Source organism: Pecten maximus, chromosome 9 (assembly GCF_902652985.1).
Source record: "Pecten maximus chromosome 9, xPecMax1.1, whole genome shotgun sequence".
Classification (NCBI taxonomy): Eukaryota; Metazoa; Mollusca; class Bivalvia; order Pectinida; family Pectinidae; genus Pecten; species Pecten maximus.
The window spans coordinates 8,478,572-8,499,124 of NC_047023.1; the positions used below are offsets into that span (position 1 = coordinate 8,478,572).

The window sequence follows — 20,553 nt, forward strand, 5'->3', positions numbered from 1 at the left end:
GACAGATCTGGCCAATAGATAATTCTGTATGACAGATCCAATAGAGAATTCTGTATGACAGACCCACTAGAGAATTCTGTATGACAGATCCACTAGAGAATTCTGTATGACAGATCCACTAGAAAATTCTGTATGACAGATCTGGCCACTAGAGAATTCTGTATGACAGACCCACTAGAGAATTCTGTATGACAGATCTGGCCACTAGAGAATTCTGTATGACAGATCCACTAGAGAATTCTGTATGACAGATACACTAGAGAATTCTGTATGACAGATCCACTAGATAATTCTGTATGACAGATCCACTAGAGAATTCTGTATAACAGATCCACTAGAGAATTCTGTATGACAGATCTACTAGAGAATTCTGTATGACAGATCTACTAGAGAATTCTGTATGACAGATCTACTAGAGAATTCTGTATGACAGGTCCACTAGAGAATTCTGTATGACAGATCCACTAGAGAATTCTGTATGACAGATCCACTAGATAATTCTGTATGACAGATCTGGCCAATAGATAATTCTGTATGACAGATCCAATAGAGAATTCTGTATGACAGACCCACTAGAGAATTCTGTATGACAGATACACTAGAGAATTCTGTATGACAGATACACTAGAGAATTCTGTATGACAGATCCATTAGAGAATTCTGTATGACAGATCCACTAGATAATTCTGTATGACAGATCTGGCCAATAGATAATTCTGTATGACAGATCCAATAGAGAATTCTGTATGACAGACCCACTAGAGAATTCTGTATGACAGGTCCGGCCACTAGAGAATTCTGTATGACAGATCCATTAGAGAATTCTGTATAACAGATCCACTAGAGAATTCTGTATGACAGATCCACTAGAAAATTCTGTATGACAGGTCCACTAGAGAATTCTGTATGACAGGTCCACTAGAGAATTCTGTATAACAGATCCATTAGAGAATTCTGTATAACAGATCCACTAGAGAATTCTGTATGACAGATCCACTAGAAAATTCTGTATGACAGGTCCACTAGAGAATTCTGTATGACAGGTCCACTAGAGAATTCTGTATGACAGGTCCACTAGAGAATTCTGTATGACAGATCCACTAGAAAATTCTGTATGACAGACCCACTAGAGAATTCTGTATGACAGATCCACTAGAGAATTCTGTATGACAGATCCACTAGAGAATTCTGTATGACAGGTCCGGCCACTAGAGAATTCTGTATGACAGATCCGGCCACTAGATAATTCTGTATGACAGGTCCGGCCACTAGATAATTCTGTATGACAGGTCCGGCCACTAGATAATTCTGTATGACAGACCTACTAGAGAATTCTGTATGACAGACCCATTTGAGAATTTCTGTCACCTTATATCTTCCACCTTATATGATCTTAATCATTTGAATTGCTGATTATTTATGTATGACGTTGGTTATATTCTTTAGGCCACCTGTGTTACGGAATCCTGGCATCCATCTAGCTGACAAGAGATACAACTTGTCTGAAGAGTGTGGTGAGATTGACACTATACATCACAGTGATATTGACCAATCAGATTATTCCACGGAGAAATTAGAGATTCAGTCAGGTCACTACTCCCATGTGCTGCTGGATTGGCTACAATGGTGGACCACTGATACTCAACAACTGGTTCTACTGGACACTAGGATAGGAGACAAAGTGTGGAGAGGTAAGGTTGGTCAGTCCTACTGGACACTGGGATAGGGGACAAAGTGTGGAGAGGTAAGGTTGGTCAGTCCTACTGGACACTAGGATTGGAGACAAAGTGTGGAGAGGTAAGGTTGGTCAGTCATACTGGACACTAGGATAGGAGACAAAGTGTGGAGAGGTAAGGTTGGTCAGTCCTACTGGACACTAGGATAGGAGACAAAGTATGGAGAGGTAAGGCTGGTCAGTCCTACTGGACACTAGGATAGGAGACAAAGTGTGGAGAGGTAAGGTTGGTCAGTCCTACTGGACACTAGGATAGGAGACAAAGTTTGGAGAGGTAAGGCTGGTCAGTCCTACTGGACACTAGGATAGGGGACAAAGTGTGGAGAGGTAAGGTTGGTCAGTCCTACTGGACACTAGGATAGGGGACAAAGTTTGGAGAGGTAAGGCTGGTCAGTCCTACTGGACACTAGGATAGGAGACAAAGTTTGGAGAGGTAAGGCTGGTCAGTCCTACTGGACACTAGGATAGGGGACAAAGTGTGGAGAGGTAAGGTTGGTCAGTCCTACTGGACACTAGGATAGGGGACAAAGTGTGGAGAGGTAAGGTTGGTCAGTCCTACTGGACACTAGGATAGGGGACAAAGTGTGGAGAGGTAAGGTTGGTCAGTCCTACTGGACACTGGGATAGGTGACAAAGTATGGAGAGGTACAAAATGTAAGGTTGGTCAGTCCTACTGGACACTAGGATAGGAGACCAAGTGTGGAGAGTTGGATCAAAATCCATTTTAAAACTGAAGTCACTAGTCTGAGTGCATTAACAAAGATGTTCTATAAATAGTAACAATGACCTTGTCCTCAACCTTGCCACCCTGAAACATGAACTTGTAAGAGGTATTCTCATAATGACCATTGTATGAATTTTGATCAAAATCCAATAAAAAAATTCTATAAATAGTAACATTGACCATGTCCTTGACCTTAGCACCCGGAAACACAAACTTGTTTCAGGTATTTTCATACTTGACCGTAATATGAAGTTTGATCAAAATTTGTTTTTAAAAAAAAGTTGCTCTGGAGCTGACGGACCATATATACACCCATCCTTCCATGTACGAACGAAACGTTATATGTCCCTTTCCAAACTTTGTTGTAAGGGGATATCTACACCAACTAGTAATAAAAAGAATTTTGTTTTACAGACAAACTGAGATGTCGCCTGGACTTGGTGGTGGATTATCTGGCACGACACAACAAACTCGACATACTGAAGAACCTTGTTGATGAAGCTACAAAGTCTGGTGACCATACCATCATCCAGGAAATCCATTGTCAGGCCAGCAAGATGACCGCCTTCACATTCCTTCAGATCTCTCACTATTGTGTCCAGTAAGTAGAACAATAGACATTTTTTAGCGTGTCTGTGGGCAGGGGTTGGGGGAGGGGGTGGGGTAGGACATCATCAATTTCTGTGATATTGGCAGTGTCCTATCTAAAATGCTGAAGTACTGCATAATAAAGCTGTTAAGAACCTATAGACAATTGCTATTTAAAGTTTTTATAACATTTTTTTGAAGCCTTACATGGACTAAACTTAACGTAAATTTTCATGTATAATGCACACATTTAAAAAAAGGATCAAGCTGACTAGGCATATCGTAGTGTAATATAAACAACCTGTCAATCCATTGTGTCAAATCTGACCGGTGATTCCAATGAAATGTCGTAATGTAGCTTTAATAAGTTACAGATTTTTATCGTCTTACACTGCAGTATTCCTCTACCGTGCAGTTAAGGTTAACAAACAAAAAATCAAAAAAAATTCCAATCTTTTTATTTTCCTTTTTTTTTTTGGAAAATGAACCTCAGAAATGTACCTGTACACTAACGATACATAAGTGTACACTAGATATGTGCGCAAATTTACGGTTCATCAGTGACGCAGCAGAGCTCCTCAGGTCAATAATGTCTGTGTGTGTCATCATTTTGCAATTGTTACAAATAATATTAAAAGTCTGTGAACTTTTTTTGTTGGTGACCTTTTGACCTTGTGACCTATGTTTTTCAGACACAAGTTATACCTGGACCAGTCCGACTTCCCTTCCTTACTGAAGCAGATGAGATATGTTGGAGGTCCACTTTTGGTGCCACACCCACTGGCTTCCTACCCCGCCCACATCCAGGAACGGTTCCATCAGGACTTCACCCAGTACTGCGTCCAAAACAACCTTCCCAGTCTCCTCTGGCAATACTGCTTCCTTCACAGGTAATCTGAAACCTGGGCCGTTTTCGTTTTGGACCGGTGTTGTTCGTTTATGAAATAAAGACGGACTGACCTTGTGATTTAATATTGTTTTCAGACGAGCCTTGACAAAGACTCCCAAGGCCTGTATTAACATTTGTAGGTCCGTCAAGATAAATATTTGAAATATTACATTTAAAAACAGACAAACCGGTTTGTCCGCATAAACGAACAAGCCCCTTCTGTACCTCTTGGTCAAAGGGAGATAATTTGAACTTTTTTCTGCAAACAGCACAGTCGGGTAATTATGAACCAATTATCATAGAAAAATCGACATGAGTGATCTTTGCACCACAATTCGCTTTGTTGCGAATAATAACTTTGCCTTTTCTAAGCTAATTTTCTCGGTATCTGGACTCTTGGGGATCGAAGAAAACATGCAATTTTCAAAAAGCAATTACATTGTTGTATTTCAAAATAAGGATGAAAAAATGCCACAGTTCTCTGTAAATGTTTAGTAGTAACAGGTAGAATTCTGTTTTACCTTCAAGTAAGAATTTAATATTTGGGGGCATTTTTATTTCACCAAAATATGAAAATTTTAAAAAGTAATAATTCAAAATCTTTTGATTAACTTTTAATAAATCTTTTGATTAACTTTAATGTGACATGTTTTCAGAAAATGTAATTTTAATTCTATCAGAATGTTTGTTTGTATATGACCAGGGTATGGGAACACCTTTTTCATTCATACCTGTTTGGTGCTGGTATAATACAGATCTGACCTCCATTTTTGGTCTTAACCTCTGACCTCCATTTTTAGGTCTTAATGACCTCTGACCTCCATTTATAGGCCTTGACCTCTGACCTCCAATTTCAGGGTGCAGCCTGATGTCCTGTCTAGAGTGGCCCAGATCTCGAGCGACATACAATGGCTGGACTTCTTTGTCCACATGTACTCTGTAGCCAACAACCCTCACAGTAAGTGTCGGACAATATCACACGATGGATATAGGGAGTATTCACTGTGTCTGTGGTTATAATATCTTTCTGTGTCATCTCTCATCAATTCATCAACTGCTGTAACAAAAAATATTGAAACTTATTTCCGGAAATTGTAAATGGTATAAATTTCGCAACTACTTTATTTTGCGAACTTACCTCTTCAGATATATTTGCGAATGCATGATGTTGCAAATACTGATCTAGAAATGATGTTAAGTTCACTAGTGATGAGCTACAATGTATTAGAGTCATGGACTCGCAAGATTCCTCTTTCTGTAACCGATAGCTTGCTCACTAGCCAGAGTTGATATTTTCGTACAAATAATCATGAGAGATTTGAATTGGCGTTTGACTCTCCTCCCATATTTTAAAACCTGAAAATAAATCCCACACAAAATATAAGTGATTTGCAGTATACATTTGTATATTATTGTTGCTTAATTGTTATGATTTCACCAATAGATCCTCCACTTTCCTGAAGTAGTTTAGAAGCACCAAGTGCTTCTAACTGCAGATTGCTAAATGCAACTGATCTAAATACTGTTTTTATCCTCAAATCATTCCCATCCTTTAGTCGAAAAAGTTCAGTATTTAAGTTTTAGGGAGGGAAGGATGTATTTTTGGAGTACATTTAGCATACAATTTCATAATTAATGATTCAGGATAAATGAAGGGATCTTATTTTTGGGTAGGGGATTAAATACAGTTCATCATTAAATGTGTAGAATTTCGTTTGGCAAATCAAAATGATATAAAAAAAGAATGACTTTGTCAGATATCGTAATAGTTTTGATTTGTTGCTGTAGGTACGATCAGTTTGTGTGAAGCTAGTGTTGCCAATGCTGCACTCGCCTGGTCACTGGATGGTGCTGTTATCCCCGCTCTGATTGGTCAGGGAGAAGTCCTCACAGCCCTGGCAACACTTGTGTACTCCCCACGTTCAATACAACAGGTAAGTCTGTTATCTCTGCTCTGATTGGTCAGGGAGAAGTCCTCACAGCCCTGGCAACACTTGTGTTCCCGCGCCAGTTTCTTAATTTAAAATTTCACGTTTTGAATTTTTTTTTGAGGTTTTTGGCTATAATCTATCAGCTGAAATTTGAAACAAACTAATCTTGTCTCTTGGGTTTTTTAATGATGATTAAAACATGGTTGCAGCATGGTTGTTTCACATGAATTCTCATATCTATTGGTCTATTTCAGATAAGTCCTGGTTCAGACATGGCCTCAATGTTCGGCGGACTAAGTATGGAGACCCTGGAACAAGCCTTACAGCCATACCCGAAACTCCATGTAGCGCTGTTCCCAACCTCTACTATAGACAAACCTCAGAATGACGTCACTATTTACCAGCTACTCAAAGTACGTGATGTACTGTATTTTATACTGTTGATATATTTATTCCATCCTCTGAAATTTTAGTTTATTATATTTAGGTACAATAATCCTAAAATGTATTTTGTTGACAGGACAATGCTCCATTTAGTCCAAGCCGACTTTGTATTGTAGTTTATTACATAAATTTATCAGATACAATAATACTAAAACGTATTTTGTTGACAGGACAATGCTCCATTTAGTCCGAGCCGACTTTTTGGCTGGCAGACCATGCATCGTACAACAGGGGAAGGTTTGTACTGAATTTCTTATCAAAATTATCTTTAAATTAGATATTTGTACCAACACACCATTCTATTTAATGTGTACATGCAAACTCTCCTAAATGTATAAACATGGCGAGTACACCATCAGTTAAGAAAAATATTGGCAAGATTATATATTGTTGTATAATTGATTCAACATTATGGTGTGAATCATGGGTAATATATTATATCATTATAATTTGAAAGAACAGGAAAAGTGAAAATCAGGAAAACCGAGTCAGAAATCTAGAAACTTATTCTAACATTCACCGAACTTTGGTTTGTTGTTGACTTTTAACACCTTGATCCAACTAGATGTAATGATAAAAAAATTATGAAAAAAAAAAAAAATAATAATAAAAAAATAAAAAAAATATAATGATGACAAAAATTGTAAAAAATAATGATAATAATAAAAAATTATGAAAAATATTAAAAAAAATAAAAAAAATAATAATGCATGTAATAATTTTTTTTATAAATAATAGGGGGGAAATATAAATAGAACCACAACGTCATGTTGTCTGATCTTGTGAAATACGGTAGTCACATGACTTGACTAACATAACGAGATGTTAATTGGTAGGTACGTTTTCCTTCAGATTCCATGAGACAACTTCCCCACTTCTCGATGCCCGAGCTGGTGAACCGTTACGCCTACACAGAAAGGATTAGATACACTTACTACCTACGACAAGGCAGACCCTCTTTTGCCTTTGCATCCTTCCTGGCCGAACAGCTCGACTCGGACCCTACAACACTGTCAAACAAAAGGTGATATGTCAGTTGTACTCTGACATCAAAATTTAAGATATTTCAGTCAAATATGAAGAACACTAACCCCCTGCACATTGAGCTGTGAGTTTGCTGCACAGTTGCAAAATAATGGATTATTTTTAATGGCAACTGAATAAAACTGATGTATTCTTCAGGTGGCTTAATTATCTAAATATATCATGTGAATGCTTTTAAAAATAAACATTTTTGTCTGATTTTGTCTTCAACACTCACATATTTGCTCACAATTAGGTAATAGATAGATCGCCATGGCGCTAAATGACCACAGCCGTCAATGGGCTGTTAAACCCAAACAAACAAAATTGAGTCGTCTATAATCATTTTTTTCACTTTGATTCAAGAATGATTGCAAACATAAGGTTTAAGATTCTCTAATATTTAAATTGTCATGATTTTATATCATTATTTTTCTTGTCTGTGATTAAAGTTTTCCAAACTGTTCATAAATTTACATTTTACCCTGTATGATTGTCTACAGCATCCTTGCAGCCTGTGGCACAGCACTTTGGATTGGAATTAAAAACTTTCACAACCCCCAGATTTCCTGTGCGTGTGTCGTATTCACTGAGATGCTTGGACAGAACAGCCTCCTTATACGAACATATCTACAGGTCGGGCAGGAGATACTGTTACATCTCAACAGTTGTTTAACAGGTAACATCGACCGCCGTAAGGAACAGGTGCGCCACAACGAGGCTGAAATAGGTATGTATTTATATCATCAACAATTTAAACAAAACATCAAAGACCCATTCTTATCTAACAACATGTTCATGTGGATTCTTTCAATTGAAATTAATCTGTTGAGAAAATCTTAAACAGGCCCCCGTTTCATCAAAGATTCTTATCTTAAGGAAACTCTTTTCCTTAAATTTTCCCATAAGAAAGAACTTTTGGATTTAAAAAAAAAATTCTTAGTGAATTTTCCTTTAATTCTGTAATACTAAAGTATGAATAGTTTTCAGTTTGAATGAAGAATTTCCTTTATGAATATTGATGAAACTGGCCATGGTTCCATTGCATTGAATCTAGAAAGCCCTGTTATATCTTACATGACTTGTGTTTAGCCCAGATTTTACTGCCATCTAGCCATTCAGTGTCTCCCAATGTTACCCTTGTGAAATTCTGTGTTATATTTTGTATTCAGCGTCCTGGCTGTGTGGATGTGTGATTCATCAGAGGAAACAGGCGACTTTCCTATTAGGCAAGCTAGAGGAGGCCATCAGTGCAAGTCTGGACAAGGACACCATTCCTAGGTATAATTCTTAGCCAAAGAATGTATTTCTGGGCACATTACATTCCACTTGGTCCATTGTTGTGCATGTTCGATTTTGAAACTGTGTGGAAAATCAAAGTGACGAAACAGGCAGCCATCTTGAATTTTGACACTTGAGGTTTGGTATCCGAAATTCTCTGTAAATATTGTACGGATCTTTATCAAATTAAATGCCTGAAATCTTTTGTAGCACAAGTTTTGAGGCTGGTCAGAAATGGACAATAGCTGTGCTGTTTTGTCAGATTTTACATCTACAGCTGACCACCAGGTTCCTGGAGCAGTGCTGCCAGGCAGATAAATGGCTCCCTTTCCTCTGGTTCGCTCAGACTCATCAGTATCCTAAAGAGCAGGTCAGAGTTCAGACGTCATGGGTATCATGTTTTACTAGGTTGTACATTTTGATAAGAGAGATTAATGATCAGTGCAATTAATATGTTCTGTTACTGAATATTTTTTAATAGTACACATTCAAAACATCTGTTCATACGATCTTGGTCACTTGTGTGATTTGCAGCTTTAGGGTCCACGGTAAAATTTGTTTGAACAATCTTGTTCAACTTTGTTCTTTGCAGGTATAGAGTACAAAGTTGAATTATTTGTTTATAAAATATGGTTCATTTGTGTGTTTTGCAGCAATAGACTTCACAGTAAAATTGTTGTACATTCTTGTTGAACTGCATTTAAATCATCACATCAACTTTTGTTTGTAAAATCTAGTTCAACTGTGTGTTTTGCAGCTATAAAGTCAAAAGTGAAAAAAACAACATGTGTTTGTACAATCTTGATCAATAGTGTGTTTTGCAGCAACTGAGTCCAAAGTATAATACATTTTTTGTACAATCTGATTCACTTGTGTGTTTTGCAGCTATAGCGTCCACAGTTAAATACATTTGTTTGTACAATCTGGTTCACTTTTGTGCTTTTTGCAGCTACAGAGCCTACTGTATAAATTCAGAAGTGTGCACCTCCAGCAACATCTACATTATGTGATAGAAAATGCTGAAACTAGGGCTAGTGACCTTGGACAAGTGCAGTCAGATGGTCAAGGTCAGGCAAAGGGCAAGGACGTGCGCTCTTCGCTCTATGTTAGAATTGGACTGAAGAAAGACGCAGATTCCGGTTAGTAACAGCAGCATTAAGGTTGTCAATGGTTTCTTGTATATCAGTAATAAAAGGGTAATCTGACTTCTATTTGGGAGATATATTGGTATGAAGGTTACAGGTTTGCTGTGATTTAGTGTGATAAGCCCTGATCTGTCTTGTTTTCCAGTGGAACTGAGTAGTGATGAAGAGGAACAGCTGACATCTGTATCACCAGCAGACGACAATGATAGTGGCGGTGAGTACAGTTTGTAGTCACCATCCATGTAAGCCTTCTTGTTGAATTCAATGTGGAAATTATTGGAAAATGTATTTAGAAAACAACACTATGAATGGTGATGATGTTTTGTATATTTTTTGGTCTTGATGGTGAATGTAGACTCGGCCCCTGACGATGTGTTGTATATTTTTCACTGCTGACGGTGGATGTTGACTGATGATGTGTTGTATATTTTTCAGTTTTGATGGTGGATGTAGACTCGGCCCCTGACGATGTGTAGTATATTTTTCACTGCTGACGGTGGATGTTGACTGACGATGTGTTGTATATTTTTCAGTGTTGATGGTGGATGTTGACTCGGCCCCTGACGACGTGTTTCGTGTTGTCTTCGTTACGCAGTCATCTAAATGTCAGTGGAAATCACTGCTGCAGTACTCCATCGTTCTTCGTAATCCACTCTTCTCTGAACTGGCCGCATGTATTCCGGTAAGAAATTTGAAGCAGTTCCAGAGCAGCTATGGCCATTTCCTGGCATCAGCACCATTTTTTATAAAAATTGTTGTGTCAATTCTTTGGTACTAATGAGGATACAGCTTAGGTATTTCACAGGACGGGATCTTAACATGAGTACCACAGTACGACATCTGCAGACTTGCTGACCTTGACCGTGATTTTTGACCTACTTTTTAAAAACTTTAACCTTGACGACTGTATATTAACTGTGTGAGAAAAGGCTTTCATATTTCACATGTGTGTTCCATGTCGCAAGAAGTTTCTAATGGTATTATATTGAGGGACCTGCTGACCTTGACTTTGAACTTTGACCTACTTTTAAAAAACATTTTTTACCTTAACCCACTCAGCCAGGTATGTTATCTTCTGACATTTCCTTTAAATTGCTACTAGACTGAAATTTTAATACTCCTGTCTCGGATGTAGATAAAGATGAGTGCTTAATAAATTAATATGTAACCATAAACTGTGTAGATTTCATTATTGTGTCTGTTCCAGGAGGCCTCTGGGTTACCCTGTCTGTGTGGCTGGCTTGTGGCCATGTTAGATGTCAAAGAACACGAGAAATTCTTGAAAAATTATGGAAAATTTGCAGGAAAGTGGAACATGCGTCATCTTGGCAACATAATTGACATCTATCTGCAGAACAATTGGGTGTCTACCCTGGCTAATGGCTTCCATATCTTCCAACCGGTAACTAGACTTAAACTCGTGCAATTAACTTAAAGCAATCTCCAGCTCGCCTCTTGAAGAGAGGGGGAGCTGATGTTGTCACCCTGGTGTTAGCGTTGGTTTCCAGATGTTATGCTTTTGGTGCAAGTGTGGAATGGCATCAGAAAACTCCTTTACAATTGTACTAATATTTGTTTTTAGGGTTGCTATGGGAGTTAACTACTGCTGTATGGAGTCAGAATGAATAATGTTTGGGAAAAAGTTCTTCTTTTTTTTCTTTTTTTTTTTTTTTTTTAAACATTTTGGACTAAGAATTTTTAGGTCAATTCTAATGTTAAGAGTTTGGTGCAAGTGATAAAAGGCATCAGCAAACTCCTTTATAGTTGTACTAGGGTTCTAATATTTCGTTTCAAGGTTGCTATGGTTGATATTTAATTAAACTGGTTATTTATAAATAATTTAATATGTTGTCAAAATAAGGTTTGTGACATATCAGATTTATCGAACTTCTTTTAATAAATCTGATATTTCCATGACTCATTTGTCCCTCCGTATGCATCCATTTATGGAATGTATAAATAGAGTTTGAATAAACATTAATTTAGAAAATCCATTGTGTAGAATATATAATTATGTACTGTAATTTCAGGTGTGTTGCCCGCAGACTACGCAATCTAAAACATTAAAAAATGTCCCCTGCGTACTATCTGATGCAGCAGGCTATCGGACCATATATTTTCCAAAAACCAACAAAATTGTAGGCTATACAATATCTTTCAAATCCAAGTTAATGTTTTGTGTTTCCCTGGTGTACAATCAGGAGCCGACATTGCTGTTTACGTCCGAAATATGAATGATACGTATACCTGTGCATGAACATATCATGTGAAACGACTCCCTGTTCTCGTGTCGAGGCAAAACATGTCAACCGTGAGATCTGAACACAATACAGTAAGGGACTCCCTGATAGTGAAATTTTCCTTAATTCTGTAGTAGATAGCCTGCTGGCAATTTATCTAAGTGGGCTATCTACAGACTTAAAATTATAAAAAACGTTATTTCGGCTTTTACATGCAATCTAACAGAGCAGGCAATACACAAGAATTTTCGATTAATATCAGACTTTAAACACTAAAAAAGATATATAAGACTGTTAAAAACGTCACTCCAGACTTTTATGTTACATTCTGAGAACAATATCCTTGTTTAGGTAAAGGAAGACAGCCAAATCTACTGTCACAATACCTCGTTAGTGAGTGGCTTCCTCTTATTTTACAGGACAGTCCCATCATTCCATTCTTCAAGTTCTCGGCAGAGTTTTCAGAGAGGAGAAATTTGAGCCAGTGTAAACTATTATTGGGAGATTTTAAGGAGTCTTTCCATATGGTAAGTATACAAAGTATGGTTGGTTTATACTGAATTGATGTGGAAATCTTTCACCAGTCTGATCACTTATTGTTGTTATCTATGGTATTCATTAGTCCCCAGCCCCAGTAATCTGGGGTGGGGGGTGGGGGTTTTGGGGAGGAAGGGGATTATTTGCTTCCTCTCTGTCCATCTTGTAGGTACATGTATGTACATATGTACATAACTGCAAAGACTTGCAGGGCTCTTGGAACTTCATTCCTTGAGGGATTTTAATCAAACTTCAAACAATGATAAAGTACCATAATATCTGGGACTGTTTGGAGTTTCAGGGTTTTTGGATCAAGGTCACTGTTACTATTCTTAGCAAGTAGCAGGGGCCAGTAGGGGATAGTTAAATTGCAGCTGATCCAGTCTTGACATTATACAGTTTACAATTATATTCAAAATACTTAAAAAAACCTGCCAGTGTATATGTAGCAGTGAGCCAACTCATAAAATTTCACTCAAGAAAAGTGTGGAATTGTTGTAGGAAAAAGGTAACACATTTAAGCATTTTGCTAAACTGCAATATACATTGATGGGCTTATTGTCAAATAATGGCTTATTGCTGGATCAAAATTGGTTAGTTTTGTTGTTACATTTTGTATATTACTGAAAAATATTCTTCCTAAAATCCACTTTTGTACATTTTTCTTTTTTCACTACATGTAACTCTCTGTAATGTTAATAGTACTGCCATGAAATCACTGCCGATGAGCGGGCTGCCATTTTTGGAGACACGGACTGGTTCCAGCAGGTGATATTCAGGGTGCTCCAGCATCACTTCACACACACACAGAGTCTGTACGATGTTCTACAGCTTCTCAGACTCCTCGACAGCGAGAGCATCGTCCTTGTTTTTAAGTTTGAGGGTATGACTTAATTTTTTATTGATATGTATATCTAACTTTGAGGGCAGGACTTGATTTTCTATCAACCCTACATGTATATCTAACTTTGAGGGCATGACTAGATTGCCAGTCATCCTATCTCTAACTTTGAAGTACATGTTTATTTTCTGTCTACTCTTTCTCAAACTTTGAGGGCATGACTTAATTTTCTGTTGACCTTTTCTCTAACCTTGAGGGCATAACTTGATTTTCTGTTGACTCTTTCTCTAACTTTGAGGGCATGACCTGATCGCCAGTTGTCCTTGCATTGTATCTTTAAGTTTGAGTCAGAGTACATGTTTCTGATGTCATTGTTCAGTGAAATTGTCATGTTTAAGTTGATAATGTAGTTATTGTCTTCAATTTTATGGCTACACATTCAACAGTAACCAAATGTTTTTCTCAAGATCAAGAAAACATGTAAATCCACATCATAGTCTAACTTGGTGTGACTGTCTGTTCATCTATTTTTGAATATGTCCATCTGTCTCTCTGTTTTCTTTTGTATGGACGGCTTTTTTAAAGACAGAAAAGTTAATTAAAGCTGTCTATTGTGTTCATGGTTGCAGTACCTGACTTTGCTAGACTGGTACGGATGCTGCAGATGGTCGTGAATGTACCTATCCCAGATGTACGATTCTCGGGACTGGTGTCTTCTGAGAAGTCCGAGGTGGATGGAGAGTGTCGTCGGATAGTGGACGTGATGGTGGCAAAACAGATGTTCCATCAGGCGAGGGAGTTTGCCCGTGAAGCGGGGCTATCACATGACCACATCACTATGGCTGAGGTAACACTTGGTGTGATTTTAGGTAAAAAACATCAGTGGTTTAATTGGACAACGTCAGACATAGAAAGTTAAGTTATGGGGGTCCTATATATAGGTATAGAAATAGGAAATGTTATTGTATTGGTCAGAGAAATGTTTAAGATAGATAAATTGTCAGTTTTATATTAAAAAAAATATCATGAGCAGGTATTGCTTACTTAGATGAGAAATACCTAAACATTCATATTTATTTACTGTAAATGTGGAAATTTACATGAAGGGGAAATTAACGCTATTTACGCAGAGTCCTTTTGATTGCGGAATCTCCCTAGGATTATTATTTTGATATCAATTTGCATAATCTCGAACTACAAATGGGTGGATCAATCACGAAAATTACACCCAGGCGTATAGTTTACATATCAATATCGCAAAATTAACCCCCGCATAAAATAACCACATTTACAATAACACTACCAACTGTAATTTGAATGTGGTGTGTCTGTCAAACAATCATCGTGTAGAATTAGTTACAACACAAATTTGTTATCTGTGCGTTGTTAGCATATAATTTTACCTGTAGTGGCAGGCTGTAATTCGCCAAATTGTCTTGTTTTACAACAATTCGAAAAAAGTTATATCAACTTATATAAAAACACTTGTTGGCCTGGAAGGAAACTCTCTTGGTTGGGCAAGTGACCCCAAACATTTACACGTCTGAATAGGGAATCAAACCCTGGCCGTCTATCGGTGAAATGCAAGTGTCCCTGCTCCACCTGATGACCCACAATTTACACATTTTTCCCATATAAGGTGAAAGATGAGAAGTCCAAGCTGGAGTTAACCCCCCTTTGGCATTCTACCATCGTTCGTCAGAGATTCTGGAAGCAGTGCGCCAGTTCTTTTCTAAAATACAAACTGTCTGTCGAACAAGCAACAGACTTCTTCCAGGTAAGACAGGCTTATTATCTATATTATTAGATCATATCAAAGATGAATGTGTGATTAGATAGGTAGAAAAGTTAATGTCAAAATGTCGGAAAAGGAAACACTTTTTGGTGTTTGGAAAGAGAGGTAAAACAATTTTTGGCGAAGGGAGCGTTTTGTATTCTTAGCAAGAGTCATCTCCAAAGGAGAGTTTTGTAGTCTAAATATCACTGATAGAATGTTTTGTATTATAAATGTCTGACGGAACTGTTTACGATACAGACTGAGGCGAGGTCAGTGGAGAGCTACCAAGAGAAAGCTTACCTTTACCAGTTGTGTGTCCAGCACATGGAAACTCTGGCCAGGGCCGACACCCTTCAACTCATCGACCAGACGTACCACACTTTAAGCATATACAGAATCAGGGCCAAGATGGAGCAGATGCAGGTAGGCCCTGATAGAGCTCACATGCTAAAATTTCTGTAATCCTTTTTTTTTTTTTTTTTTTTACTCAGCTTTGGCTCATTGACAGGTTGGCTTGGTCAATCTTAAACTGTTTGAGAAGCAAAAGTTAGAGTGTTAGCAATAATTAGTAAAAATGTGATTTTTAGTGCACCTACGTTTGCTATTGCTTAATCATAATATGTCTTATTTGGTGCTTAGCACCGAGCCATTTCATCATCGTACATACATATATAATTATTTATTTTCGATTATTTTCATGTCTCTCCTGATTTTTTTTTTTTTTCAGTGTTTTTGGTTTTTGTTTTTATTATTGACTTTGTTTTTACATCAATTTTCCACCCTCGACGTTTATAATTCAGTCTTGCTCTTTCAAAAGTAAATACACACACACACATATATATATTAGGTATACATATATATATATATAAATATTATAATTAAATTCTCATTATCTTCCTCAATCTGAACATCCGTTTACTCTCGCGTTGTTATAATGACCGAGGTGTTAGCAAATCATTATTATTGTTACTTATACAATCACACACATATATATATATATATTGTAACTTTATTATCTCTCTCAATTTGAATATCTGTCATTCTCTTTCACTCTCACTTTGTTATCATGGCCGTGATGTTAAACAAAATCATTAGTAATATTACTTTAATTAATTACGTATAGGTATGGCTAGAGGCAGTCCGAGTGGTTGGGCCAATCCCTACCGTCACAACTTCCTCCAGTCATATCTATCACATAGTTATCAAATGTAAATGGTCTCTTAGATAAACAACCATTTAGCAATACTAATTCTTTAACAAATCAATACCACAAAATACCTGATTGTATGGGTTATCGCTTCGGACTTTTATCCGCCATTACCTTTCAATTAATGTTACTAGATAGAAGGTACATAATTATACATATGTAGATATGGCTAGAGGTAGTCTCAGTGGTTGGGCCAATCCCTACCGACAAAAAACTTCCTCCAGCCATATCTATCAGATACTTGAAAGTAATTGTTCCCCCTTCAAAGTGTTATTATAAAGTGTTAATTGCGTTATGATATTTTGCGCAATCTCAATAGAAAATAGTTTCTTTTTCTTCGAATTAACATAAAAGCGCATATTCTCTAATAAAGAAGAACGAAATTTGTTACACGTTTCTTCCATTGTATAATTACGGCTCTTGTATTTTACGTCATTTCTGTTCTTCCAGATTAGCCACTTTACAGTAACGATGATTGTATTAATTATAATTGTAATCCTTGATATTGGTCAGAATGTATGTATGTTCATGATACAGTTTTATGATTCTCTTATCATAATCACATGCTTAATATTTGAAGGAAAACATGTTATACCTGTAAATAATGAAATAAATATATTTGAAAATTTCATTGAAAATAAAGTTATAAAAAAACAAATCACATTTTCTTTTTTAAACTAGTCTTATACAAATCATAAACACCTGAATTTTGACTTGATGAGGAAGAGAATGTTCTGTTTTAGCTAATCTCACTATCATTACAATGAAACATCTTTCTTCTAACTAGCATGGAGATAGCAGTGATGATTTCATGGAGGATATATTTGAAGATGACGGCAGTCACTTGCCATTTGATACCCATGACCGCAAGAAGGAACTACTCAACTACGGCAAAATGCCTCGTGAAGATGAAGTGTCTAAAGAGTTGACAGAGGAGGTAATGTAGAATTCAGTTGTCCCCTAGGGTGGACAGTGTATCAGTTATTCCTTGTCTCCTACTTTCTATCAATCAGAAATCTTGTTGGGTACTTCTTGGGGAAAAGGAATGTAAGTATACAGAGTTGTGGCCCTTTATTTGTCATGTGTCGGGTAATTAAGGGTTTATCATATATATTTGGCCAGTTTGTAAATTTAGTAATTTTAGAGACGCCTAACGATTTGTTATGTCAGTGTTCAGAAATTGGGTCTTTGTCACTAATATACAGATTCTCGACCCCAAGGTGAATTGTTGGAGGTATATAGAACTAGTGTTAGTTATTTCCCTCCATCTGTCTCTCAATCTTTCTGTCGTAATTTTGTTGAAGTATTTTTTGTAGCTCGCCAATCAATCAAACAGTGATAGGATGTTAATGTCTTGCGTGAGAGTGGAATAACAATGAAGTTTATTGTCTGTGTAACAGGAGAGTTCCTCTCTCCCAATTCTGATCTATCAGAGTTACTGCCCTTCGTTTTACTATAGCAATAGCTTGACAGACGATGGGGGCAGAGAATATCTGTCCCAAACTCATCCCAGTTTCATCTGTAGACAATATTTGTAGTATTTGCCTATAAAGAAGTTTAGATTTAAATAATAAACTTTGGAAAATCTTCGGTTTTATCTTCTGACGCAATGAATGGATTTGATAGCAACTTAAATCGGACATGTTGATTGTGTTGGGTAACAGATTTTTACTATTGTGTTTTATGAACAGGAAACGAAGGCCTTGGACCTGCTCATACAGGAACTACTGGACAATGGTCAGGTGATAGAGAGCTGTAGACTGGCCACAGAATTCCATTTCTATTCCCGAGACCTCGTCATTATCCTGGTCAGTGGCATGTCTTTATGTTTCCATTTTCCATAAAACGCATTTGTGGTGAATATTGATATGTAATCTGTCCATGTATGCTTCCATCCCAAACAGTTATTTCTGCTCCAAAGCTCTAAATCTATTCAACATGTCTTCCAAATTCATTATAATCATATCAGGCATGTGCACTAGTTTTGCCTATGGCAGATATTTGGTAGGGAAATTTAATTTTTGATTTTGATATTTTTTTCTGTAACCATGGAAACAAATAATCAAATTGATAAAATTTACTTGCTTGTATCAATCATTTGCATGATTGAGAATTTTCAGTTTAAAATTATAAATTCAGTATCTTAGAAACATTTCCCCCCATGTGTGAATGTAAAACTTTTGTAAAAACAGCAATTTCAGTATTTTAGATTCCAATATTTTCATTATTTATGAAATAAGAGACATTTCCTCTTTCCCACAGACATGTATTCGACTGGCCTTAGGGACGGTCACTGTCGGGGAATCCATGGACATGATGATGGTCAGCCTGTTAGCTGAGTCTACTGGACATCGCAGATTGTCCGTTGCAGCCACTCAGAACATCGGCCGGATGACTAAGAAGTCGTCTAGTGAGTATTACAGGCATAACAAAATTGTCTGATCCCGTAAAAAACTTCCCCAGAGCAATTTCTTAATTAATGACTAATAACTGTATAATCTGAATCTCATTGGGTTATTTAAGCTGCCCCGACTCAAAGGGCTGGTGAGCTTATTCCAATAGGCAGTGTCAGTTGTCAGTTAACATCTCCTTTAAATTGCTACTAGTCCTGAATGCCTGAATGGATTTTGATGAAATTTGGTCTAGAGCATTATTATAGGCAAAGGAGAACCAATGCTTTATAAACAGAGGGTGTTGCTTCTCTCGTGTCGATGGAGCGGCCCTCAATATGGGAAATACAGTGTATAGCAAAAAATTCCTTCTTGTTCTTTAAGAACAACAGGATTTGGGACAGGATATGTACATATTTGGTTTGAACCATTGTTGGGAAAGTCAGCTAAAAAAATAGAAAAATATTTGAAATGCAACTTATATGAGAATATTTTCCTATGATTTCTAAAACATCCAGTGGAGTGAAACATGCCTCTTGTGTCAATACATTGTATTGAGTACATGGTACTACTCCATGCAGGAAATACATTGTATCAGATCCTTGTTGGCTGTAAGTAATGTATGTAATAATGATTCTGATTAAATGCTGCGATGGCTAAATCAATTAGACTGCTGGCCATGTACCCTCAGGTGAAGATCTGAGGTGCGTGGTCCAACGCTCCCTACCCGCATCGGTTTGTGTTTCTCGGGAAGTTGAGAAATTGGCCAGTCTGCACTGTCATGGTTGTGTCCTTGCATTGGACAAGACACTTTACCCTTATTGCTCTGGATGGCATTTGATGGGCCTCCTGTATGTTGTTCCATGAGGTAGTCACCAACTACTACAAGGAGACCCTACCTCAAAATGACCCTGGCTGTTCCTAGGGCGATAAACAAACAATTTTTCATGATTTAATTCTTTGTAGTGGTCAGTCTTGCATCTGTGGCGTCCAGCACATGGGATTTCCTGCCTGCTGGTCAGGAGAAAACTGTTGTTTCTATGGAAGCCCTACTCCACAACTGTCACCATGGAAACCAGTGCTGTAAACAGGTCCTCAACTGTTACATCATAGCAACGGTGAGTTTATCAGTGACTCTACCACCAGGTAAATTTGTTTATCAATGTCTACTTTGGAATATGAAGAACTTATGATTTTTATGCCTCTGCCAGAAAATGGTTGATGGTTTAAAAGTCAACTGAGACCAAAATTATATTTGTATGTGAAAATTACTTTTGTTAAGTGTATTCTAGTCAACCTTCGTATTATGTAACTTAAGTTTGTCACTGGACAATCACTGGACATCATTGGATGTCACTGGACAGTCACTGGACAGTCACAGGACAGTTAATGGACAATCACTGGACAGTCACTGGACAATCACTGGAAAATCACTGGACAGTCACTGGACAGTCACTGGACATTCACTGGACAATCACTGGACAATCAATGGACACTCACTGGTCAATCACTGGACAATCAATGGACATTCACTGGACATTCACCGGACAATCACCAGACAATTACTCGACTGTCTTTTCCCTCACACTCCATGTTCTGATGTTACAACTGTTTCTACCTTCCACAGGTCCTTGATAAAGGCTATGAGGACGTGGTTTTAGACAAGGAATTTTCCGTCCTCAAGGAGCTCCTCAAAACAAGTCTCCCCCAGAGGTTCTGGCTGGCGTCCGAGTTCCTCAGTAGCAGTTCTCTCACAAACTCTGAAGTAAGTAAAGGTCCGAGTTCCTCATGCAGTAGCAGT

At 37.5% G+C, this 20,553-nt stretch overlaps 1 protein-coding gene across 2 annotated transcripts in view; it reads left to right on the forward strand.

Moving 5' to 3' along the window:
- LOC117334520 (spatacsin-like) overlaps window positions 1–20,553 on the forward strand; it is a 63,617-nt gene that overhangs the window by 21,173 nt on the left and 21,891 nt on the right. For both annotated transcript variants that reach the window (XM_033894195.1, XM_033894196.1), the window contains 25 exons: window positions 1,447–1,691; window positions 2,874–3,060; window positions 3,740–3,937; window positions 4,794–4,894; window positions 5,725–5,870; window positions 6,122–6,280; window positions 6,482–6,548; window positions 7,164–7,335; window positions 7,838–8,064; window positions 8,507–8,615; window positions 8,826–8,985; window positions 9,565–9,754; window positions 9,906–9,974; window positions 10,294–10,442; window positions 10,968–11,162; window positions 12,420–12,527; window positions 13,240–13,420; window positions 14,008–14,225; window positions 15,018–15,155; window positions 15,414–15,578; window positions 17,150–17,299; window positions 18,054–18,170; window positions 18,625–18,772; window positions 19,719–19,870; window positions 20,380–20,517. In XM_033894195.1, the coding sequence (XP_033750086.1) occupies window positions 1,447–1,691; window positions 2,874–3,060; window positions 3,740–3,937; window positions 4,794–4,894; window positions 5,725–5,870; window positions 6,122–6,280; window positions 6,482–6,548; window positions 7,164–7,335; window positions 7,838–8,064; window positions 8,507–8,615; window positions 8,826–8,985; window positions 9,565–9,754; window positions 9,906–9,974; window positions 10,294–10,442; window positions 10,968–11,162; window positions 12,420–12,527; window positions 13,240–13,420; window positions 14,008–14,225; window positions 15,018–15,155; window positions 15,414–15,578; window positions 17,150–17,299; window positions 18,054–18,170; window positions 18,625–18,772; window positions 19,719–19,870; window positions 20,380–20,517 (3,889 nt within the window). The remainder of the gene's footprint in view (window positions 1–1,446; window positions 1,692–2,873; window positions 3,061–3,739; window positions 3,938–4,793; window positions 4,895–5,724; window positions 5,871–6,121; window positions 6,281–6,481; window positions 6,549–7,163; window positions 7,336–7,837; window positions 8,065–8,506; window positions 8,616–8,825; window positions 8,986–9,564; window positions 9,755–9,905; window positions 9,975–10,293; window positions 10,443–10,967; window positions 11,163–12,419; window positions 12,528–13,239; window positions 13,421–14,007; window positions 14,226–15,017; window positions 15,156–15,413; window positions 15,579–17,149; window positions 17,300–18,053; window positions 18,171–18,624; window positions 18,773–19,718; window positions 19,871–20,379; window positions 20,518–20,553) is intronic.